This window comes from Larus michahellis, chromosome 8 (assembly GCF_964199755.1).
Source record: "Larus michahellis chromosome 8, bLarMic1.1, whole genome shotgun sequence".
Lineage (NCBI taxonomy): Eukaryota > Metazoa > Chordata > Aves > Charadriiformes > Laridae > Larus > Larus michahellis.
Window position 1 is genome coordinate 18,260,573 of NC_133903.1, and position 24,872 is coordinate 18,285,444.

Sequence of the window (24,872 nt, forward strand, 5' to 3'; positions counted from 1 at the left end):
GAGGGGGCAGCCCCCTTGGCTGCCCATCCCTGCCTGTACCCCGAGCCATCACCCCTGGCCTGGGGCCCACCCCAGCTGCTCCCCACATCCCCTCTGACCCTGGGGGGGGCTGTCACAGTTGACCCTGGATGGGGGGAAGGGGGGGTCCAGCCCCACCGGAGACTCTTTCAGGCAGGGCTGGAACTGGGAGCGCTGGGCTTCACCAAACCCCCTCCTGGAAGCCGGGGAGCGCCGGAGGAGGATGCTGCGGGGCGGGCCGGGCGGAGGCAGGCAGGAGGCAGGCGGGGGGCGGTGCAGCCCCGTCCCCGCCTCCCCGGCGGGGCCCGGGCGCGGTGGCGGCGCAGAGGCTGCGGGCGGCGGCGGGGGAAGAGCCGGCGGAGCGCGGCGGGAGCCGGGCCGGGGACGCCATGCACTCGCTCTTCAGGAAACGCAACAAAGGGAAATACAGCCCCTCCGTGCAGAAGAAGAGGTGAGTGTCCCGGCCCCGGGTACCCCCCCGCTCCCCATCCCCCGGGACAGGCAGCGCCGCCATCCCGGGCATCCCGTCGCGGAGCATCCCCTCCCGGCGGCGGGGCTGGGCACCCCCCGGGCTGCGGGAACCCGCGGGATGTCAGCTCCTCTCCGAGCTGGGTCCGCGTCTCTGGTGCCCGGTGAAGGCACCGAGGTGGTTTTTTGCCCCAGTCCCCCTCGCATCGCAGCTCCGGGCAGCAGTTTCCTTTGCTTCCCAGGCGTGCGCCAGATTAGACCTTAAGGAAAAAAGTCTGGCTGTTCCTCAGCCTCCAGCCACTTGTTCCGTCAGGACCAAGTATTCAGTCGCTCGTCTTTTTCTCAGCTCTTTCTGATGGGGTGGGGACATGTTTCAGTTGAACTGGTCATAAAAAAAAAAAAGTGCAGCATGTTGAATGCGCCCTGTGAAAGGTCACTGTTAAAAGGGAAAAGATGTAAAAGTTTCCCTTCCGAGAAGGCTTGGCCCCTCTCCGGGCTCAGGCCGCATTGCCGCAGGAGGGGGGCTGGAGAAGGGCAGCCCCCAGCCCTTGCCGGCGCAGGGCGGGTGGCACAGGGGACGTTTTCCCAAAGAGGTGGATGTTCGGGTCGATACGGAAGCATGTCTTGCCTTTCCCGGGAGAGCTGCAGGTGCTCTGGAGCATGGGGAGCAGGATGGCTGGTGCAGATTGGAGCCCATGGCTTGTTCATCCTCCTCCAGAGGCACCTGCCCTGGCCGGGGGGCTCAGAGCAGCCTCCCTGTTCCCAAAAATCCTCCTTTGCAAGGAAACTGGGGACCCTGCACAGAGGCTGCAGTGGTTTCGGGAACCCAGAAAGGGACCAGTCAGCCCAGAAAGCGCCAACACCTTCCAAGCTGGGGGACCCCCTTGCTGCTCCCCACCCACGGGTGCGGTGCTGTGGCACGTAGGAGGGGTGTTCCCCGAGAGGGGAGGGTGCTGCCCTGGCACGGAGGGTGCTCAGCCTTTGGTATTCCCTGAGCTCCCTCCATTCATGCCGAGCCCTGGGGACGGGCTCTCCCGGCAGCCTGGCTGGCTCAGCAGGGCCACCCAGGCTCCTGCTCCCAAAGCCCGGGGCATGCCCTGCTGCCAGCTCCTGCCCTGGGGAGGGCTGACGGGAGGAGATGGGGCAGCACAGAGCCCTCTGAGGCTCAGCATCTGCCTCCCTGATGGCCTCAGCCCCAGCGTTCCCATGGTCGAAGGACGGTGTAAATACCTGGTGGCATTTCTAGTCTTCGGGGCTGTTAGCGGAAGGCTTGAAAATGAGAAACGCCACACCTGGGTTGACAGCTCAGGACTCTGAGCAGCATCAGGATGCTGGGAGGCAGGAGGAGACAGATCTCCTCCGCACCGGGTACCCCCTCTCTGACCCCCACCCTGGGGCTGTGGCCAGGGCTCCCCCCTGCTGCGCTCCGAGCCCTACCAGCGCCGGGTACCCATCATCCAAGGGCGGATGGGGCTCGGGAAGACGGTCTTCCCTCCGCCGCCTTGCCTGCGAGCCCAGCCGGCTCGGGGCAGGTGCCAAAGCACCTCTGAAGGCTGCGGGCCAGGCTGAAATCTTTATTTTTCTGGCTGGCTGGTGGCAGCTGAGGAAGCAGCACCGGGCTTGTGGCCTCGGGCCACCCTCCCTCCCTGCACCCCGGCTGTCCGTGCACACCTCGGGGAGGGCTGTGCTCATTAGCCCCAATTTGTTAATTCCTGCGTTGGAGTTTACAAACATCTGTGAATCCAGGGAACACTCCCACCGTGTGGAAACAGCCCCACCATCAAGACGGGGAAGCCGGTGCCGGACCGGTTAAGCAACTTGCTGGAGAAGGATTGCGAAGAAGCAGGAGCAGCAGCGAGGAGCTCCTGCCGCCCCGTCCCCTGCTCCAGGCGCTGCCAGGCTCCCAGCCGGCTCCCGCCCAGTTTTGTTGCTAGAAAAACACAGCAACACTGCTAAAATCAACCAACCGCCCCCGCCGTAAACAGGGACGGAGATTTCCACACCACCTACAGCCCGGCCTCGTCCTGCGCCTCGGCCAGGCTACGCAGGGGCTGCACCATAGGTGAGGGCTTAGTGCCAAGATGCCGCCAGTGACCAAACCTTCAAAGCGCAGCGGTGACAGGGCGATAGCCAAGCACCGGTTTGGCAAGCCTGTGAGGGCGCCAGAACGTTTGCTGCTAGGAGCTCAGCTGATTTAGTTAGGGGTTGCCCAGGGAGCGCCATCCTCCAGCAGGTCTTAGCCTGATGAGGAGCCGCTGTGAGCCTTGGTGGCTTCTTCAGCCTTGGGATGAGCCCTTCCTATGATGGGGGAATCTTGATGAGCGGCACCGGAGACTCAAGGTCTCCGTGAGTCTGTGCAGCTCAAGCCAGGCGCTGTAATCTGCTTAACGAGCAACACTCTTTGTCCCCCTGGATGCAGCCAGCCACCCTTCCCCAAACCCAAATTGTCCCTTCAGCCTCCCATCCAAAGCACCTCGAAGCGTATGTGCGTCGAGCATCTCCCCTGCCTCTCCCCGAGCTGCCCACAGCCTGCCCGGGACCCAGGGGCTGAGAGGTTGGGGTGGGCAGGGACGGGTTTCCCCGCTCCGTCCCTGCTGATGGGCCAGGGATGCTGGTCCCCACAGGAGCCGAACCCCTCTCTGAACAAGGAAGGAGACATTTGTGGCAACCGCCTCTGCGTCTCAAGGCCGGTCGGCCCCAAACTGGCATTATTAAGGAGGAAAGCCAGCCTGCTTTGAAGCTCTAATAGCGGGGAAAGAACAGGAGTGACATTAAATCCTGCAAAGCCGCGATGGTTGGAAGATGAATTAGCACCGGGTCCTCTGGCCTGCTGTGGTATGTCTGTCCTTGGCAACACCAGTCGAGTCGTGGAGCGCATTGGCCACGTGGTGTGGCTTGGCTGGAGGAAACCCATGGCAATGCCCTATGCCGAGCCCCCTGGACCGCATCTCCCTCCATGCACCTCCTTTCTTTACCCCTAGTGTGGAGGTGATGCTCCTCAATGCCTCCCTGTGGTTGTTTTGTTTTTTTTTTTTCCTGACGCCCAAATTAGCAGGACCATGGTCCAAGTCTCTCCTTAGGACTATCTGCTGCAGCTGGGGCCTGGGCTTGTGGTCTCCAGGCTCAGCAGCCAGCCCCGTCCAACCCCGGGCACGTCAGTAGGTGTGGGGGCATCTCCCTGCCTTGCCTGGGGAATGTGGATGGTGACGACATTTCTTTTGTCTTCGCGGACTTAGTTGCTTTGTGCTCTTCTCGCACACCCCATCCCAGTAGCATAAGGCTCTGGGATTCATCTGGGACTGGCCATGACTACTGTAGTGTTAGCACATCATTCATATATATATAAAGCCTGTCCCTAGAAGGGAAGGCAGAAGCCTCGAATAGGGACGTAGTATGGGGGAAAAACATCACCTTCCTTCCCATTATCTCCAAACCCAGTGGAGGGTTGGTTTCTCTCTTAGAAAGTCTGAGCTTGGGAGGCAGAAAAAGCAGCTCAGCCTTGAGAAGCTGCTGCTGAAACTCACCCTCCTGCCAGCAGGAAAGATGTTCATCCTTGGGTTCCCCTGGGGAGAGCATCCATCCAGGGTGTCACAGGAGACCCACTCCCCATCTAAGAGGGGGTGCAGGCGACTGGGGCAGAAGCCGGGAGGGCTGGCACCCATTTCCAGAGGCTGTTTGGTAGGGCTGGACTCAGCACGAAGGGCCAGACAGCAGGTGAGTCAGGAGAGCTGCTCTGTATTTACGGTGGAGCAAACCTCGCCATCGCCTGGCCTATTTCTGCTTTAATTTCCATGCCCATTACAATAATATATCACACCATTACGACGAGGGAAGATAAATATAATTGAAACGAGCTGGAGTAAGCGCAGCAGCCCCGCCGTCCAGCTACGCCCTAACGTGGGCAGCTTGACGGCACGCTGCTCCGGAGGTTTGAGCCAGATCTTAATCTCCCCCCAAACCTGAATTACAGTAGCCATAGCCCAGCCCTTGTGTCCTCTGCTCTGCCACGGTTTCATTCTGGTGTCGTTAGACTCATAGAATGTGTTGGGTAGGAAGGGACCTCTAAAGGCCATCTAGTCCAACCCCCCTGCAGCGAGCAGGGACACCTTCAACGAGATCAGGTTGCTCAGAGCCTCATCCAGCCTGGCCTTGGATGTCGCCAGGGATGGGGCCTCCACCACCTCTCTGGGCACAAAGGAATCTCACGCAGTGGTAGCTGCGGCTCGAGGAGCTTGAAGGGCTTTTATAGTTCTGTGCCTTCTGGCGGATTCGTGCACTTTAAATCCCTCCCAAAGTCCAGTCTCCAGCAGCATCGCTCACATAAGTATGTTTTCTGTCCATATAAATGGAAATTAAGTGGAGATGGGATTGAGAGCAGCAGTAGGTGGTCACTGCCTGATGCACCCCCCATGCATCCCCGTATAGGATGTGGTAAGCAGGACCAGGACTCCATCCTCAACCGACTCGCTGGTCCCTGGCTGAGCGGTCCCACCTGCGGAGGAGCTCCTGGTGTGGGACGGTTTCCCAGCAGGAGAGCAGGGGCACGGCCAGTCGCTGAGCTGGGGGACGGAGCCGGACAGAGCCTGTCCCATTAAACCTCCCAGCAAGTGTCTGGTTCATGGGACAAGCTCCCAGCAGGAGCTTTCCCAGGCACCGCGGTCAGCTGGAGCAGCCAAAACTCCAGGAGTATCTATCCGAACATCCCCACAAGGAGGGATAGCCTCCTTGTTTGGGGAAAAAGGAGATGGAGAAATCAAAGGGATTCCCTACCACCTGCCAGCAAGTGCAAAGCCAGGGTGCCAACCAGCGGGAATCCCAGAGATGCCACCCTCAGGGAAGCTTGCTCCAATACGTGCTCTTAGCAGGAAAGGGAGGGGAGCAAAAAAACCTAGGAATAGAGGGGAAAAAAAGTCCAGTTTTTAGCAGCAAAGTTTCCATGTCACAGTAATTACCATCACATCTGTCTTTTGAGAACCTCTCTTCAAAAAAAAAAAAAATAAATAAAAAAAAATCAAAAAACCCCCAAACCCAAAGAAAACCCCCAAACCCAAAGAAACAGAACATCACCTGAAGTCAGGATTGTGGTACATGGGTGAAGTGAAGTCTGCTGCAGAGCAGCTGGCTCCTCCTGCCTCTCCAGCTGGGAGAAACCTGAATAAAACCCTCCCGTTCCTCCCGGGAATAATCTCAGGTCCTTCGCACCAGCCAGGAGATGCTACAGCTGCTCCAGGTGGCGTTGAAAAGAAAGGACGCTTTTAAAAGCCCAGCGCAGCTTTTCATGAGTGATATAATTTTTTCCTTCCAGCTCAGAAAATGTTAAAAGTTCTCCAGAAACGGCAAAGCCAGTTTTTTCCAGGCTTTTATTTATTCTAATTTTTTTTTTTTTTCCTTCATCTATTCAAACAAAGACTTATCCATTGTAGCGGGAAAGCCTCGCGTTTCCCTTCCCTCTGCCGCAGCCTCGCGAGGGCTGTGCTCTGGGCATCTTTGCTCCTGCCCTTCCCAGCTGGGCAATGGCCAAATCCTGCCTTTCTCCCTCCCCAGCGCCGCTCTACGCTCCAACCACTGCCCCCGCCCTCCCCAACTCCTGCCTGTTTTTTGGCCCCGGCAGCCCTTTGCCTTACCCTGCCAGCAGCTCCGAAACCCAGATGCACCCACAGCTCTTCCCAGCAGCTTCCCGAAAGAGCCGTCTCTTGCCAATCCCACCCCTCACGCCTTTCCCGGGCCGGCCGAGGATTCCTCACCGCTTCACCCATCACCTTCTGCTTCTCCTGCATCTTCCTCCCCTCGGCAGATGAAGGGCAGGGGGAGGCCCACCTCCTCCATCCCAGAGATTTCGGCCAGGCTTCAGCTTTCCCTCCGGCACCCTGCTTGACATCCAGAAGGATGCAGGGACCGTGCTTGTCTTCGTGGTTTATTAACACGGACCCAACCATGGCGGGGGGGTGTCAGGCAGATAGGGGCGATGATGTCCTATCAGTAATGTCCAAGTTGGTCGATTTAAGGGGCACAGAAGCGATGAGTACGCAGGGGAAAAAAATACAGAAATGAGAGCCATCTTCAAATCTCTCTCCTATTTCTGTATTCATTGCTCCACACTTATTAATTCTGCATTTCGAACAGCAGTGGGGGCGAGCTGGAGCAGGCACCAACCCCCCGGCGTTCAGCAGAGGATGGGGTGCAGAGGATCGGCTCCCCCAAAGCTGCAGTGGCTCTTTTGAGATCCAGCTCCCATGGGAGCTTTTTATTAGATTTCCCTGTCTCAAAACCTCCGCTGGGGACAGCCACCAGCTCCGCGGGTGACTGGCATAAACCACAGAGGTGGAGAGAGCAACCAGCTCTCCTTGCATGCCTCAGGAACGCCGAGGCTGAGCAGCAGAGCCGTGCCCACATTACACCCGAGCATGTCCTTGCTTGCTCCAAGCAAGCGCGGCGTCTTCTCTTCCCTGGTCACCCAGATACTGCACATCGAAGCAGCAGGTTCTGAATTACTGAGCAAACTGTCCTCTCTGACACGGGGAAACGCCATCCTGAGGTGTTCCATCCAGAGGGACCGGGACAGGCTGGAGAGGTGGGACTGTGTGAACCTCATGAGGTTCAACAAGGCCAAGTACAGGGTCCAGCACCTGGGTTGGAGCAAACCCCAGTAGCCGCACAGGCTGGGGATGGAGGGCAGCCCTGAGGAGAAGGGCTTGGGGGTGCTGGTGGACGAGAAGCTCAATACAACCCAGCGATGTGCGCTGGCAGCCCAGAACCCCCCCGCAGCCTGGGCTGCATCCCCAGCAGCGTGGGCAGCAGGGCGAGGTGGGGGATTCTGCCCCTCTGCTCCGCTCTGTGAGACCCCCCTGCAGTGCTGCCTCCAGCTGTGGGGCACCAACAGCAGAAGGACAGGGAGCTGTTGGAGCAGGGCCAGAGGAGGTCCCAGAGATGCTGGGAGGGCTGGAGCCCCTCTGCTGTGAGGACAGGCTGAGAGAGCTGGGGGTGTTCAGCCTGGAGAAGAGAAGGCTCCGGGGAGACCTTGGAGCCCCTTCCAGTCCCTAAAGGGGCTCCAGGAAAGCTGGGGAGGGACTCTGGAGCAGGGAGGGGAGCCATGGGATGAGGGGGAATGGTTTTACACTGCAAGAGGGGAGACTGAGATGAGATCTGAGGAAGAAATTCTTGGCTGTGAGGGTGGTGAGCCCCTGTCCCAGGTTGCCCAGAGAAGCTGTGGCTGCCCCATCCCTGGAGGTGTTCAAGGCCAGGTTGGACAGGGCTTGGAGCAACCTGGTGTGGTGGGAGGTGTCCCTGCCCAGGGCAGGGGGTGGCACTGGGTGCTCTTTAAGGTCCCTTTCCAACCCGAACTATTCTATGATTCTATGATCAGCTTGGGAACCGGCTGGCAGTGCACAAGCAGCCCCACCTCGGTGGCAGGGTGATTAATGGGGGTGATTAGAGCCCATGGCTCAGACCCAGGGGAAGAGCGGGGAGAAGGGGACAAAGGGCACATCCTCACCTGGACACGTCATCCCCATCCCAAACCGGCCTGGCTGTTCCAGCAGCAGCAGCGCGGCCACGGAGGATGCTCCGGGCAAAGCCGGTCCCTGAGTAAGAGGGTCAGGGCCAGGTGTTGCACTCCCTGGTTCCCGGTACTGGAGATGAGTTTTGCTGATGCAGAGGAGCACAAAGGCTGGGCAGAGTCTCCAGGCTCAGCTCTCTCAGATCACATCAGCAGCAACAGCTTGGGAAACCGTGCCTGAAACGCAGCATTGCCACTGATCTCAGATGACCCCCAGCTTAATTTTATTTCCCCCATACAATCAGTCAAAACCAGAACTGGAAAAGCCCCAGACCTCCTCCTTTTTGGGATGGTTTGTCCGTCCATGCTATAGATCCCCTGGGACCCTAAAGATTCGTCCTTGGGCTTGCTGGAAAACACCAAGACCAAGGTAGGGAACGCGGAGAGGAGCCGGCAAGCCCTTCCAGCTCTTCCCAAGCCCCGCTCAGTGCCCACCCAGCTATCACCCCGAAGCATCCCAAGCTCCCACCTGGATAACGAGCTTCTCCCACCCTCAAAGCTCAGGTGGACTCCAGTTCATGGGTGAGAGTTGAAGAAGGCTCCTTGGTGGTTGTGAACTCTCTCAGGATGCAGGAGATGGGGCCAGCTCTGAGGAACCATCACCTGAAGACACAAAAATGCGTGCCGCACATTTTAGTCGCCCCAGCTTCAAACCAGTTCCTCTCCACTAATTCCATTGCACTTTTCCCTGGTTTACATGGGATGATGCGGATTAGAAGAAACCCCAAAGTGTATTTTGAAGAGCTGCTTCTGCCGTTGCAGCAGGATCCAGCCACCCGCGTCCATCTCCTGGTGACCCCCGTGCCCTCCAGCTGCGATTATTTAAGGGAAAACAAGACTCACCCTTGCAGTTATTGCAACCAGCCACCCGACTCGCAACAACCACTTCGTTTGCTGCTCTGCTCGGAAATGCCCGCTCGGTTCATTCCTGCTGATGCGAGAGGGCCCTTAATTATGGTAATTCCTCTGCTCATCAGGAGGTGCCAGGCAGACAGCAGCAGCGATGACAGACACAAACCACCAGCCTTGCCAAGTACCGTCCTGATGATGCAGCTTCTATAAAAAGAAAAAAAAAAAAGTAAAAAAAAATCAGTGTAAATCCTGCCCACGCCAGAACTTCCTGGGCAGCATGAACTTCAGTGGAGCTGTCAGATGCTACGAGGCTCCTGCAGCCCAGGGCAGGGTTCGAGGTGGGGAGGAACAAGCCCAGAGCTGGGTTTTGGTTGGTTCTGCTCCATTGAAGGCAATAGCAGGCACGGCAGGCAGGAACGTGTCCTGCAGCCCAGCAGCAGTGCCAGGAAGGGGGCTGGCCAGACCCGGGCTGGCCAAGCTCTTCCCCCCCAGTGCCCGCACTGGAAAGGCAGCGAGCTGAGACGTCCCCACTGAGGTGCACAGGGCTGATGAGGCCACGTTCTGCTCTTACCTGCTGGCAGTTGAGCACTGGTACATGTCCAGGGAAGCCACTGCAAAGCCCTGGAAGACGACTGCCTTGGTCAACAAGCCATGTCCACTCTCAGCTTTGGCCCACCATGCTGTGGAAGACAGGAGGACACGCCTCGTGCTGTCCTGGAGAAGCTCACGTGGCTGATCCCTGCCCAGTGATGGACCTCGGTGCTGCAGGACCCCTTGGAGCTGGGCTGACAAAGCTGCTGGATGAGGCTGTCCACCTGGGGACCTCCACACCACGTTTGGGGTGCTGGTGCTCCACCAGACAAGGCTGCACTCCCCCAGCCTGCCCCACTGCCCTTCCGCCTTTGCAGGAGACACACAACTCACCTTCTGGCAGCTATAACAGCAATTAACACCTCCAAGCCCCATATAATGATTAATTCTACCACCATCTGACCTTATAATGAGGTCATTAAGGCTCATTATCCCCGCTCTATGGGTGGTTGGGATTTGGAGTGAGCCAGCCCTTAGCTTAAACCCACATGGGAAAGCGGCACAGCTGGGACAGGAGCCCCAGCCCTGCCACCAGCCTCAGCTCTAGGAACCTTCCAGCTGCAGGGACCATGGGGGAGCACACCCTGCTTTCCACCTCCACTCCACAGCAGGAGCTGCGGGCATCGCCTGGCACACGGTCCTCCGGAGCTGGCCCTGGCACGCCGCAACCTCTCCTTGCAGCCAAAGGGACAGCAAGAAGACAAAAATGTTTAAAATAACTCCGGCCATGCAAAAGCTGCGTCACGGGTTGTTCTGGCTCTGCTCTAGCTCAGCCGTCGCTGCAGCTCAGCCTGGAGAAGAGAAGGCTCCGGGGAGACCTTACAGCAGCTTTCCAGTATCTGAAGGGACCTACAAGAAAGCTGGGGAGGGACTTTTTACAAGGGCATGTAGCAATAGGACGAGGGGTAATGGCTTCAAACTGGAAGAGGGGAGATTTAGGTGAGATATTGGGAAGAAATTCGTGGCTGTGAGGGTGGTGAGCCCCTGTCCCAGGTTGCCCAGAGAAGCTGTGGCTGCCCCATCCCTGGAGGTGTTCAAGGGCAGGTTGGAGGGGGCTTGGAGCAACCTGGTGTGGTGGGAGGTGTCCCTGCCCAGGGCAGGGCGGGTTGGAACCTCTTCAAGCTCCCTTCCAACCCAAACCATTCTGTGATTCTATGAATATTTGGGCTGCTCTGCACCCTGCCAGCCTGGCTGCAAACGGAGGGGCTGGGACCAACTTCACCCTGGGACCAGCATCGCCCTGGGCGCAAAAACCAGTGGCTAGCAAGAGACAAAGCGCCGAGAGATAAATGCGACGTGTGCTGTCCCGGCCCTTTATTGTGAATAATTGTGTTTCGATTGTGAATAACTCGTTCCAGAGCAAGGAAGCCCTGACCGTGGCACAGAGGACACGCAGCAGGGGCTCCAAGGCAGGGCTGTGCCCCAAAGTGGGGTGGGCGCAGGGCTGCAGGAGGGGCTGCCCAGGGGATGCGACAGCCTCAAACGGGCCATGTCGCCTGCGTGCGTGGGGTCCGGCTCCTCTCTTTTGCTCAGGCCACCCCCCCATTTCTCCTTGTCCCCTGCAAACGGCTCTTTTCTTCCTCGCTCCCGAAGCCAAGGGAGGCGCAGGCTCGCTTATGGCATCGCTCCCATTTCCAGCGTGCGGGAGATAGTGAGTCCCGGCCCCGCCGCCCACCCCTTCCTGGCAGAGCAGCCAAGTATTTTGGAAAGTGTTAGAAAGGCAGCAGTGAGTCAGATGCAGCTGCAGGCCCTGGCAGGCTGGGCTGGCCCCTGGCCACCCCCCGGGTCACGGCACCCCGAGGGCAGCCCCGGCAGCAGCTCCGGGCTGTGGGGTGACGGGTCTCTCTCTCCCTCTCTCTCCCCCCACCCCCCATCTTTCTCCCCAGCATCTCCAGCAAAGAGCTGACCGAGCTCATAGAACGCTTGCAGAAAAATGCCGACCAGGTGGAGAAAAACATCGTGGAGACCGACTCCCGGATGCAAAATGTGAGTGAGCCGTGCCCTCCCCCCCCCCCCCGCCAAGCAGCCATGTCCCCCCACAGCCCTTCCCGCTCTTCTGGGGTCTCACCTCCTCTCCCAGGGCATGGCTGCATGGCTGCCCTGCCCTGCGGCGGGTGCCCGGGCTGCGACGATCTCTAAGGGAGGGATGCACAGGTTCCCCGGGGTTGTGGGAAGAAGGCGGGAGGGTGTAAGAGGCGATGGGGACCCAAAATTCCTCCCTGGGCCTGATAGCAGTGTGCAGAGCGGGGCTGTGCACCCCTGGACGTGCATCCCAGCAGGCAGCTGGGGTGGAGGAGAAGGGGCCTGAACCACACTCCTCTCCCCAAAGCGTCCCCAAAGGATGCATCCCGAGGCAACGTAGCCCCCCAGCCCTTCCTCGGGGCTAAGATAGGCGAGGGGGAAGCAAAACACGTCCCTGGGAGGACAGGGGATGGCAGAGCTCCTGCCCAGCTCTGGTGCGCAGGGGCAGCGCGGCAGGAGGATGTCGCTCAGCCCCCTTGGATACGTTTCTTTTCCCCTGGTGACCCTTCCTCCCCGCTCTCTGCCTGCCCAGGACTTGCACAAGATCAAGGCATGCCAGCTAGCGCAGTACAAGGACCTGACGGCTCAGAAACTCACCGAGTCCGACAAGCTGCTCTACGTGCTCGATGGGGACGCAGCCATCGCCCGGCACATGAAGCACCCCCAGGGTGACATGATCACAGAAGAGTGAGTACGGTGGGGGCGCGGGTGGTGGTGGGGAAAAACTGTCGCCAGAGCCTTGCAGGGGGGGAAGGACGCTTCTCCAGGGGCTCTGCCTGCAGCTGGGGGGTCACCGCGGGCTCCTCTGTATCCCAATTCACATTAAGGTGCATAACCCGCAGCTGGCAGATGCACTGAGCAGCCCTTGGCAGAGGGATGGGTGCAAGGGGGAACCTCTGCCTTCTCCCTCCCCAGCCGATTGCCCAACGCGGCTGCTGCCAGCCTGCCTGGCAGCGCTGGGCTCACCGAGGTCCCCGAAGGACGGTCCCCCCTCCGTAGTGGGGCTGGGAGAGGACCAGTACAGCTACCGATGCTAATGCTGGCCCGTGCCCACATCCTGCATCCCACCCTCCTCTTTTCCTTCCCGCAGCATCCGGCAGCTGAAGGAACGAGTGGCAAACTTGCGCGTGAAACATGACCAGATCTACAACTTCCCCCTGCAGCAGCATATCGAGCCCCAGGTCAACTGGTCAACAGTGATTGAGGAGAAACAGGTACCAAGGGGACCACCAGTGCCACTGCCCAGCCAGCACCACCAGCTGGGGACAGGCAGGACCTCGTGCATCTCCCCACGGAGAAACAGGCTCCTGGAAGCCTTCTTGGCTGCTTGGTACTGGGAGCAGCATGGGAAAGAGGTGGGGAGCTGGAGGGGATGGGACAAGGCCAGCTGCTGTGGCACCAGGAATCGGTGCTCGAAGCGTCACCGCTGGCCCCTCCTGGATGAGCTTGGGCAAACTTCTGTCCTTCTCCATGCGAGGATGGAGATCGCACTCCTCCTCCAAGCAACGTGCTCCAGCACCCCACTGTCCTAAGAGTGAAAAAGCTTCTCCTTATACCCAGTCTGTGCTTCCCCCATTTCAATTTACACCTGTCGTCTCTTGCCCTCCTACCGTGCACCACTTCACAGAGCCTTGGCTCTGATTTCTCAGCCTGATAGAAGGATGATCTTAGGTGCCCCCAAAGCCTTCTCCTCCCCAAGCTGAACAAGCCTCAGCTTCTGCTCTGGGGTCCTTGCCTTGGCATCCCCAGTCACCACCTGCTTTGGGCTCTACTCCATGGCCCTTACTCTTTATTTTAGCCCACTTCCTGCACTCTTCCAGCCAGAAAAGGGTTAAAACTCCCAAAGTTGCTTTCCCATGGCCACCGTCTGGCATAGCCGATTTCACCCACATGCTGCCAACACCAGAACCCATCCAAGCCCAGCTCGATGTCCACCTCCAAGTGGTGTTTCCCAGGTCTTAGCTGCCACATCCCGTTCCCCCGTCACTAACCTCAACTCCTGTGCGCCGCAGGACACGTTGAACTGCAAGGGCTTCGGGACCGACCTGCCGCTGGTCAACAGCCAAGTAGAGGAGCACAACATCTTCCACAACGAGGTCATGGCCATCGGCCCACACATCGTCAAGGAAGGCAACAAGGTCAGCTCTCCCGCCCCTCTCCCTGCTGCCCCACACGGTCGGCCCCATCCCAAGCCACTGATGGTGGTGAGGGCATCCCACCATGTTTGGTGGGTGCCCAGATCTGTGCCTAGCCTTGGAGCCCAGCATCCTACACCAACTCTAGCTTTACAATGAGGCAAATCCTGTGAAACCCTACATCCCCCTCCCTCATCCAGCCCCCATCACACCACCGCTCTCCGGAGACACGCTCCTAACTCTTGCCTCGCTTCTCCTCTGTCACCAGGAATACACGAGCGAGTTCCAAGCCAAATACCAGAAGCTGCTGGTAAGAGACCTCCGAGATTCCGGGGGCAGACCCCTTGGCAGGGGTCCCTCGCTGGGGTGGCCCAAGGAGGCCGGTGGAGAGGAGTTTTGGGCTGAGCTCTCCCCTCCGACCCTTCCCAGGCCGGCTCCCAGCAGCGGCAGCAGGATCTGAACTCCCTGCAGGACTACATGCAGCGCTGCACCAACAAGCTCTACTGGCTGGATCAGCAGGCAAAGGACAGGACCCATTACGACTGGAGCGACCACAACCTGGACTACCCCAGCCGGCGCCGCCAGTACGAGGTCCGTGGGCTCTCACCAGCACCTGGCCCCGTGCCGGTCGGGGGCTTTGTGGCAAGGGAGGTGGGCACAGAGCCAGGGGAACAGGCTGTGGGTCGGATGGGAGGCAGGAATCGTGCCTTCCCCCATGCCTCAGTTTCCCCCACTCCATCATGGAGCGCTTTGAGATGGTACAGATGAGAGCATGGTGGATGGTGAGGTTTAGTCCTTGCCTCCTGCCAGAAACAGAGCAATGAGGAAGCTTGAGAGCTTCCTCATTCTCCTCCCCCTTATCTCAGCATTAACTCGGCGAAAGTCACACCTTTAACAACGTCTGCAAGGGAAGGAAAAGCGAGAGCTGCAGTGGGGGAACATCACACCTTCTGGCTTGTGGAGCTGTTCAGGCCCTTTCAGAGTAGCTCAGTCACAGGACGCAGCCAGGGTTCCCTCTCTTTGCATGGGGGGTCAGTATCTCGCCTCTCTCCATCTAGAACTTCATCCACCGGAAGCTGGAGGAGAAGGAGGAGGCCATCAACAAGCTGCATGCGGATGGAGATCAGCTGCTTGCCCAGAACCACCCTGGGAAGAATGCCATCGAGGTGAGCATCAGGGACGGGCTCCAGCTTCCCCATCTGCCCTCGTGCTCGTGCCCAGTCCTTTCTCCAGCACGGGACGTGGTGCCAACACGACTCTTGACTTTACTTCCCGGGATGCCAAGTGGGAAAAAGTCTCCTTCACCTGCAAGTGTGTAAATACCATTGGAGGAGCTGAGATAAACCTAAGGACCTCTTCCCGCTTCCCTCATTCCTGTGGCCATTACCCTGTGCCTGCCTACAAAGGATGAATTATGGTGGCAGATGCCACCTTTGATTGGAAGGTGGACATAAGGCCACTGGTTTTACCACCTCCATATAGCCATCCCCACGTTCCCATGGGAGCATCCTAGCTTTGGACTTGCTCTCCAGTATGGCCATCTCTGAGCATCCAGGTGGCTTCAGAGGCAGCCAAGGAGTTGTTTGCTCGAGATGGAAATGGGCACTTTCTGGTGGACAGCCCAGGGTCACCTTTAGCGTGGGGTGTCCTGCTAATGTCCACCTGTGTTGCAGGCTCACATCGAGGCGGTGCACGCCGACTGGAAGGAGTACCTCAACCTGCTGATCTGCGAGGAGAGCCACCTGAAGTTCATGGAGGACTTCCACAAGGTACCAGATCCCCCAGGGGCAGCGAGGCACCGCTTGCTCTGCACTGCCCAGAAAGGAGGTGCTGGGCTGCAGGAGACCCCAGCAAGCATACAGGCTCCTGCTGCTCTGGAAACAGGGTAGAAAAGATTTAGTCCTCTAGTCTACGGGGCTTTTAAGGCTAGGAGAGCCACTTTGAGCTGATAACGCAAGTCATGATTGCTCAAGCGCTAAACGCAGTAATTGCTTGGCCAAAAAACCATAACTTGCAGAAAGCGTCCGCTCCGATACCGAGGTTCAAGAGCCACAGTCCCACGTCGGCATCCTTGTCCGCAGGACAGCAGAGATATCTCACGGAGGGACCTCACCCCATGAGGAGACCTTGCCTTCTCCTCTTGGGAGCAGAACAGGTCCGAGTGGGGAAATTACACCTGCAGAAAGCCGAGCTGCCCCCCGTGGGGAGCCCTGTGCCAGGGCTCAGCACCCCAGCTGAGCTCAGCAGACAGATGTCTGCTGGATAAATTGCATCCGACAGCCAGGGAGGCTCTGCAGGGGAGCAGGTCAGGCTGGATTCCTCTCCCACAGCCTGGGCGTGTTGACGACGTGATGAGTCTGTTGCCAAAGCTGAACCACGGTGCCCAGCCCAGGCAGTGCCTTTTGTGGGTATCTGCCAGAATAACTGCCCCGGGGGGTGGTTTGTGTGTGGAAGGGCTTGGCTCTGCCTTCTCCTTGGCGCTGGCAATGGAGACGCCATGCATCGTCGTGATGTCCAAGTGACACAAAATTGAGGGCAGGGAAAGGTGGGATTTAACAACTCTGCAGGAGAAGACCACGGAATAAACTGCCCCTTGTTGTCTTTCCCCTAGCTTTGTTGTCCCAAGCATGGGAAATAGCGATTCCTCACCTTCCTCCGTGCACTTCTGAGTGCTCAGCTGCCCATCACAGCTCCTGGGGGCTGCCCCTGCTCTAGGCAGCGCGAAGACCAGGGTGCCAGGTTGGGTCTGCTCCATGTTTCAGCTGGACCCTTTCTCACAAGAAACTTTGCCTTTCTGCAGTTTCAGAAAGACACTAAGGACGCCCAGGAGCTCTTGAAGAAGGTGGATACAGACCTGGACCAAAAATTCAGCCCAGAGTTCAAGGACAGATACCAGCTCGAGTCTCTCCTCCGGGAGCTGGATGTGAGTATTGGTGCAGGGAGGACCAAAAGGGGATGCAGGAGCCAGTGTCCCTACGACACCGCTGGAGGGACATCCCTGCCGGAGCAGGCATCTAGCCCAGCTTTCTCCATAGCGAGCAGCAGGACTGCTGTCTCCCTTTGCTCAGCCTTCACCCGACTCTTCCTTCCCCTCTAGCTAGAGATTGCCTCTCCCATAGCAACGTAATTGCTCACTGGGCTGGTTTTTATTTGTTCTCTCATTGAGTTAGCGTTCATTAAGGGCGGGAGCATAATTAGACCCGCTGCCAGAAGAGGTTGTGGAACTCGCTGTGCTGCCTAGAGCCGGGATGGGAGATCGCCCACTTGGGAAGGGCTGTGCTGAGCCCAGCCACTGGCCCAGCCCAAGCGTGCTGCAGCAGGCCCAGATGATGCACGTGTGCTGGGACAGCTGATCGCTCTTCTGAGAGCTCTCCTCCTCCTGCGTGCTCCATCCCACACAACACTGTGGGATACCCACCTGCACAGCTAGAATTAGAGCAACTGATAGAGAGCCTTTTCACAGGGCTCTAATTAGAGGCAACAGCTGGGAATGGGGCTGTCCATCAACATGCAGATGTGGACCATACACCAGGGAATGCCTGTTACTGGCCAGTGACTAGTGCCAAGGCCTGGCAACCTCACGGGCACAGTCCCAGTCCTCAGCCTGGCTGCAGAAGCAGGCAGGAGAGTGCAGGAACACTTGGTGTAGGAACACAACCGCTGCCAAGCAGGACCCAGGAGTCGTTTTCACAAGCAGAAGCAAAAGAGAAGCCACAATCTCTATCCTGGCAGCGTTGGTACGAGCTCCTCCCCAGCCAGTGGAGTCTAGGAGCTTGTTCTTCCCATGCTTCCTTACTGGTTTTGGTTGTTACCCTGTGCTAGGACCAGGAGAAGGCCTTGGACAAGTACGAGGAGGTGGTGAAGTCCCTGCAGGAGCGCAGCCAGCACGTCCTGCCCCTGCGGTACCGCCGTGAGACGCCGCCCCAGCCCGTCCCCGTGGAGGCTCTCTGCGAGTACGATGGCGAGCAGGTAACATCTCCCTCGTCCCGTGAGCGATGCCGAGGTGCTGCTGGGAACCGTCTCCTTCGGGGACGCCGGGGATGGAAAAGGTACCTGGGGAAGGAGCAGTTTTTGCCAGCACCTAAGTGGCGATGTCTCCCACAGTGGGGACAAGGCGAAGGTCGTGCTCACCCCGGTGGGAAAGCAGGTTTTGCAGCTCAGGAGGAGCAGCACAGGAGGGGTCTGGGCGAAACGCAGCCTCCGTCCGCCCTGCGGACAGCGTGCCTATCACACACCCTTCAGGAGGTTGCGACAGCCCGGCTCCATCACGTTCCCACGCTCCCTGCGCTGGGACGGTGGAGATGCCTATGCACGTTTCTGATCCAAGAAACTCACCCCACTGTCACCGGCACAGTCCTGGCGGGCACATTGGCATCCCCACCGTCAGGGTATCAGTCTGTGCAGGATGGATGGCTGACCGAAGGGATGGGACAGCAAAGCCGGCAGACACCAGGGGCCTGGAATGGAGCGAGCAGCTCCGGCTGACTCAGCTGCCTGCCTCTCCAAAAAGGAAAACCACAGCACGGCCTCGGAAACGCCTTCTCCTCTCTGCCCTAGTGGGAATTTGCTTGCCGGGGCTGTTGCAAGAAGAGGAATGGCTTCATACCTGGAGGCTGAGGGGAGGGAGGAGCAGGCACACGAGATTTCTGCAAAGCGAGAGGGTGCCAAGAGAAGGGATTGGGGTTTATGCCAGCCCTGCCTCCCTGCAAGTGCAGCTCCCCGGGGCTGCCGGCGTGGAGCAGGGCGGGTGGTGTTTCCTGACCTGCTGCTGTGACCGGTTCCTGTCCCCCAGGGCCAGATAAGCCGAGGAGCCCACTACACCCTGCAGAAGAACAGCGGAGACATTTGGGAGGTGGCAGACAGCTCGGGAGACAAGATCAGCGCCCCGGGGGTCTGCTTCATGATCCCCCCGCCTGACCCAGAAGCAATAGCGCTGGCAGACCAGTACGTGTCCCCCCAGCTTGCCATGCCAGCCCCTCCTGCAGCCCCAGCAGCCCTTGCCCTTGCCCTCCCCAGCCCCAGGCCACCCCACCAGCGCTGATATGGGGGGGGGTCCTGCCCCAATTCCTGCAGCGAAGCCGTGCCTGCTTGAAGCCTCAGGCTTCCTCCAGGAGGGATTGCTGCACCCTCCTGCTTGCACCCAAGATGCCTGCTGGCAAAGTGGGACCAGCTCAGAGCCGTCCAGGTCCCCCCTCCTCTGGCGGGCCAGTACAGCCAGGGGGGAGCTGCCCATCCCTCCCTTCAGCAGGCAGGTACCTGCCTTTGCTGCCTTTCCCCTGCCCTCACCCCTCCGGTGAAGACATTCCTCCACTCCTTTGCCAACATGGGGTGAAGGTGCCTCTCCCCCACTTGCTTCATGGCTGCTGTGAGGGGCCAGGTCCCACCTCCTTCTTGGAGCCGCAGCGGGATGGGAGATGGGGCGATGGAGGGGCCGGGGGCCCGACTCTGACCTCGTGCCCATGCCGTCCTGTTTTGCAGAATTACCGATCACTACGTGACCGTGAAGGAGAAGACGGCCAACTGCAAGAACATCCTCCAGCAGCGCTACGAGGGGCTGAAGGCAGACAGCATTGGAGGTGAGGCTTTGCCCCTTCCCAGGCACAAAAAGGCAGCTGTAGCCTTCAACTTAAGGTGGTGGCCCACCTTAAGGGGGACGTCACCAAGAGCTTCCCATCTCCTAAGGGTCCAGGGCCAGGGCTTGGGGAGCAGAGGGGGATGCGCGTTTTGCACTCCCCAGTGGGACTGAGCCTAGACCTGGCTTCCAGCTGGCTTTAACTTGATCCCCCCTCACTATCCAGATGCTGCATCGGTTCGGGGGCGCCAGCTTCTGGCAGGGCTGGAGAAAGTGAACAGCGACCTGGACAAGCAGGAGAAAGCAATAACAGCAAACCTCCGTCCGCCGCTGGAGCAGAGTCGGGCCGTGCAGGACAGCACCGAGCGCTCCAAAGACCTCAAGGTATGGGGCTGTGGAAGCAGACCGACGGTGCTGTACAGGGACTGTGCTCCCAGGGGGTGCCTACGGTGGTCCTCAGTATGCTGGGTGCTGTAAGCGCTCCCTGAGCCCAGGGGCATGCGGGCACGGAGCAATGCTTACAGCTGGCTGCTGCTTCCAGTGGAGCAGCCCTTTGAGGAGCCTTGGAAACCAAAGCCTTTTCCCTGCTCTTGGCCCAGCTCGGGCACAGGAAGGTTGAACAGGGAAGAGGTGATGGCTGCAGAGAGGGGAACCCTCAAGTTTTGATCCTGCCCCTATTCTGAGCACAGCAGGGATGTTAACTTTGCCACCACCATCACCAGCTCAGGAAGGAACAGGAAAACACTTCTGGTCCAGGGCCCTGTTTCTCCTTGTGACCCTGCCCTGCTAGGCTCCGGTGCATCCTGCTCTTTTCCTCTCCTTCAGCCCCCTAATTAAGCCAGGCTCCGTGCCACAAACCTCCCTTGGTTTAGGAGGAAGTTCAGGTCCCGGTTACATCACCTGCCGAGGGCTGTGTCAGAATTCAAGTGCCACCACAAGTGAAAGGAAATTGCTCCAACTGCCTGCAGCGCTTTGATGTCCAGGCAAGAATTCATCCATAGGGATGCGGAGCCCAATGGTCAGATGAGTCCAGCACGTTTCTGACAGAGCTAGAGCTGGTGGGAACCGCTCCCCAGCCAGAGTTTCCTTGCTAAGGGCCTACCCCAGAAGAGATACAAGTCAACAGAAAGTCAACAGAAAATATCCTTTTGTCACCTACAGGGCTGAAAGGCATCTGCCATCAAACAAGCCCTCAGCCCTGACCTCCCTTCTCACCCTGGACAGCCAAGGGTCAGCTGCTTTGTAGCCATAAGGTCCTAGTTCAGTTGCTAGAAAGGCTTTGTTGCTTTACTCCTGCTGCAGAACATCACCAATGAAGTCCGTCGCATTGAACCTGAGAAAACAAGGAAGATCCAGGAGTGCGAGGTCTTCATCGAATCCGTGCCGAACACTGGCAGTGCTACCTTGGTAAAGAACAAGGTGGAGAATACCAACAAGAAGTACGACCGTGTGGTCCAGCTGCTCAGTGCCGCCCAAGAGAAGTAAGTCATGGCTTGAGCCTGGCATAACGTAGGATCCTGCAGGAGATAGATGCAGGCGTGCTGAAACACCTTTCCTCTTGTGTCCGTACAGAGTTGAGGTGGCCACAAACCTTGAGAGGAGCCTCCAACAAGGCCGAGACCTGCTGTCTACCTATGAGAACAAACTGGTCATAGATGACACGGTACCGGAGGATTTGCGGGTGGTAGACCGTAAGAAAGAAGAACTGCTGGTGAGCGTTGTCTCCAGCCAGTTTTCTACCCTATTGATATGCTCCACATATAAAACCCCTTTCCAGAAGCTGGGGTGGTTGCTGCTCAACTCACAAGCGTGAATCAGTTGGCAAAGAGATGGCCTCCCCCAGCTGGAGATGAGACTTCATGTTAACTGCAGTGATCCCCACCTGCTTTAAATGCAAATCATTCCCATCCCCAACCCAGAAATCAAATGCCAGTTTGAATACTTGTGATTTCACGGAAGGACTAATGGAGAAGTGAAAGATAAAATGGTCTGGGGAAGGCAACACAGAGGCCTGATACTTGAAAGAGATGGACCTAGCAAGGCTTTGAGAACAGTTATCCCTACCGACCAAAATTAGCAACCCTTCTGCTGTAGAAAGGCCAAGAACTAGCTAGGCCAGAATTTTGTGTCCTTCCTCAGCTTTTCCATCAAGTTCCCAAGTTCAGACTAGCATGCAAAAGCTTTCACGGCTCCTTTTGGAGTTGTTGCGCTGGTAGGAGCAGGGTTTAAGGCTTGCATGAGGAGCACCAAATATTTTGCACACAGTATTCTTGCTTTTAAAGATGAATAGGTAGAGAAGGGAGGAAGAGCTTTTCTCCCCATCGGGTTTACCAGGTGGCTCTGCTTACAATGCAGGCCTCTAACTTTTCTCCACAACTCGTAGCACTACTGCAGCTCAGCCGTTCCTTAGCATCCTCTGTAGCTCCAGTGCAGTGGATGGAGTTGATGGGAACAGTGAAAAAAAGCCCAGAGAATCCCTCTCCCCTGTTTTTTTTCCACAGGCCATGGGCACCGAGCTCCAGTCCAAAAGGTTCCTGCTCAATGAAGCAGAGCAGAACTTGCTAAGGACGAAGACGTGCTCCAACACCTTGGCCAGCAAGTTCCAGGAGCACTGCCCTGACATCGAACGGCAAGAAGCTGAGCTCTACAAACTCAACCAGCGCTTCAACAACCTCAGCAAGCAAATCGATCACAGGTAAGAGAGAGGACAGGATCTAGCTAGGACTGGGGAGCCGGAGTATTTACTGTGGAGTTGGAACCACGCTGAATCTGGAAGAGGCATAACACCATCATGGGCATGAGCAGTTGCAGAAGGGCTTTGGAGGAAGAGTGAGAGGTTCCTGGCATGCACTGGCTGGGAAGATCTGGGCAGCCCTTAGAGCTCTTGCAACAGATATGGGGGACTTTGGCAAGAGAACAACTCTGGCTCAGATCTGTGTCTTTAGGGAGCAGGGGAAGCAGGGATGGGTTAAGAGGTGTTTGCAGAAGACACAGGAGATGCGATAGTACTGAAGCTGAGCTGATTTCCCCCACAGAACGCAGACCCTGCAGAAAGCGAAAAGTGCCTATTCCAACTACCGCGCCAACTACGACAAAGTCAACCAGTTCCTGTGCAACATACCTAACTACGAGCCGCAGGAGACCGACAACATCCAGCAAGTGGAAATGAAGCTGAAGAACCAAGCGGTAATTATTCTGAGAGCACTCTGGGCTCCATGGGGAGAGAAGGAACAACACTAAAAGATAAGGAATAGAGTTCAGATAGCTCCTCAACATAAACATAAAGACTTACTAGCTTTATTTATTTTTACACTATAAGGTCTCTGTGCCTTGTTTACACGTAGCAGAGCAGCTCGTGAAGGCTGTTATTATCAGCGTTGTAATTTCGGTAGCAGCCCTCACAAAGGCTGAACAACGCGGTTGGATTTTGCGTTCCCTTTGACATGTGTCTCTGTGCATGGCAGGCACTCCTCAGCGACATCGCGAGCAAGGAACAGGAGGTGCAGAAGATCTCTGCCACAGCTCAGCAATACCAGCAGGCAGTGAAGGTAAGGACTGCAATTTTGCCGGTGGGAGAACTTAAACACAGAATCATAAGAGTAGTTTGGGTTAGAAGGGACCTTTAAAGGCCACCTAGATCAACATCCCCTGCCCTGGGCAGGGACATCTTCAACTAGACCAGATTGCTCAGAGCCCCGTCCAGCCTGACTTTGAATGTTTCCAGGAATGGGGCATTGACCACCTCTCTGGGCAACTTGGGCCAGTGCCCCACCACCCTTACAGGAAATAATTTCTTCCTTATATCTAGTCTGAATCTCCCCTCTTTTAGTTTGAAACCATCACCCCTTGTCCTATCACTACAGGCCCTTGTAGAAAGTCCCTCCCCATCTTTCTTATAAGACTCTTTTGGGGAGGGTGGGGGGGGCGGGGCATGGAAAGGCCACAATGAGGTCTCCCCAGCGACTTCTCCAGGCTGAACCCCCCCAACTCTCTCAGCCTGTCCTCACAGCAAAGGGGCTCCAGCCCTCCCAGCATCTCCAGGGCCTCCTCTGGCCTGGCTCCAACAGCTCTGCGTCCTTCTGCTGTTGGTGCCCCAGAGCTGGAGGCAGCACTGCAGGGGGGTCTCCCCAGAGCGGAGCAGAGGGGCAGAACCACCTACATCCTACAGGGAGCCACCTAAAGAAAGCCTAGTGTCCTTGCTCAGTCAACTGGTGAGCTAAAACCAGGTTGTAGCTGCTCTGATGTTGACACCATGTGGCCATTAGCATGGCAACTGGCCCAGATCTATTGTCTGTGAAAGGACACCCCAAGCCCACCATCGATAAGGTAACTGGAAGGTCAGCACATGCCTGCTTATGTGCTGCTATGGTCACAGGGCAGTACCTGACTCAGAACCTGCTGGGAGGTCCTGCAAAAGTGCTCTGGGTCCCACCATCCTCAGCAACTCGCCTAAAACACAGGTCAAGGGAAGAAGTCATTAAAGCCAGGGTTTAGGAAGGACCTGCGCATGAAGGAGAGCCAGTAATCTCACTTCCCTCCTGGGAACTTCTTCCCACAGGACTATGAGTTGGAAGCAGAGAAGCTACGGTCCATCCTCGACCTAGAGAACGGCCGGAATGGGTACACGAGCAAGAAGCCCAGGCTCCAGTCTCCAGCTGCAAAAGTGAAAGAGGAGGTAAATAAGAGGTGGCCTGCAGAGAGCTAAAGCAGATGAAGGTGGGAGGTGTCCCTGCCCAGGGCAGGGGGTTGGAACTAGATGATCTTTAAGGTCCTTTCCAACCCGAACCATTTTGTGATTCTATGAAAGCTTATGGGACCCACAGGGATTTTGCAAACAGTTATATTTACTGTTGGCAACCTTGGTCCCAGAGGGGACTGCTGGGGAGGGCAGAGAATCAGGGGAGGAAGGGATTTTTCATCATTCTTTTGATCACCCATCATTTTTTTTGGGGCTGGGCTGGCCAGAATGAGTGAGGGAAAATGCTGGATTTAGCACTTTCTGAAAGGGCAAAGGAGGGAGAAAAGCCAAAACCCTGAAAGTTTTTCCCCTCTCCAGCCTTTCAAACATTTCACAACCAAAAACTCCCATGCTAGAGAGAAAGCCACAAGCTACTTATTTATGCAGGATCTGTTTGCTGCCTGCCTCAAACTCATCCTGCCTATTGAGGCAGGCAGAAGCGTCCACCCGTGCAGCGTGTCCTCAGTCTGCATCTCTTTTTGCATCTCTTGAGTAGGAAACACACATCATCACCATGAGCGTGTCTGTGTGCACGAGAATCATTCTTCCTACTCCAGAGCTTGGCAGATCACTGCTTTTAGAAGAGCACCCAAGGTCGCTTCTTTACGACCTGGCCCTTGTTTCTATTCAGCAAGCCTTGCCCAAGCACCCCTGGTTCCACCAGCTTCACTCAATGCATTTTTGTTCCGCAGGAAGCTGTTCTGGCGGCCAAGTTCACCGAAGTAAATGCTGTGAACAAACAGAGGCTGCAGAATCTGGAGTTTGCGCAGAGCCTCCTGCGGCAGGTAAGCGATCATCAGGAGCAGCGCGATATTGAAAGGACAGGCGTGTAAATAATATGCATGTGTGCCTTTGCTATTACAAGAAGATGAACTGGAAACAAATCTAGCTAGTGTTTCATGCCCCAAAATCATTCATGAG

General features: G+C 57.3%; 1 protein-coding gene across 1 annotated transcript in view; it reads left to right on the forward strand.

Moving 5' to 3' along the window:
- Positions 1-318: 318 nt before the first annotated feature.
- The window catches only part of PPL (periplakin), a 28,513-nt gene continuing 3,959 nt past the window's right edge, over positions 319-24,872 (forward strand). Inside the window, exons 1-21 of the mRNA XM_074598278.1 lie at positions 319-469; positions 11,371-11,470; positions 12,039-12,193; positions 12,597-12,720; positions 13,519-13,644; positions 13,910-13,951; positions 14,071-14,232; positions 14,700-14,807; positions 15,315-15,410; positions 16,442-16,564; positions 17,464-17,610; positions 18,434-18,585; positions 19,120-19,217; positions 19,440-19,597; positions 20,516-20,694; positions 20,786-20,924; positions 21,715-21,908; positions 22,249-22,399; positions 22,678-22,761; positions 23,772-23,888; positions 24,644-24,736. Of these exons, the coding sequence (XP_074454379.1) occupies positions 408-469; positions 11,371-11,470; positions 12,039-12,193; positions 12,597-12,720; positions 13,519-13,644; positions 13,910-13,951; positions 14,071-14,232; positions 14,700-14,807; positions 15,315-15,410; positions 16,442-16,564; positions 17,464-17,610; positions 18,434-18,585; positions 19,120-19,217; positions 19,440-19,597; positions 20,516-20,694; positions 20,786-20,924; positions 21,715-21,908; positions 22,249-22,399; positions 22,678-22,761; positions 23,772-23,888; positions 24,644-24,736 (2,610 nt within the window). The 5' untranslated portion in view covers positions 319-407. The remainder of the gene's footprint in view (positions 470-11,370; positions 11,471-12,038; positions 12,194-12,596; positions 12,721-13,518; positions 13,645-13,909; positions 13,952-14,070; positions 14,233-14,699; positions 14,808-15,314; positions 15,411-16,441; positions 16,565-17,463; positions 17,611-18,433; positions 18,586-19,119; positions 19,218-19,439; positions 19,598-20,515; positions 20,695-20,785; positions 20,925-21,714; positions 21,909-22,248; positions 22,400-22,677; positions 22,762-23,771; positions 23,889-24,643; positions 24,737-24,872) is intronic.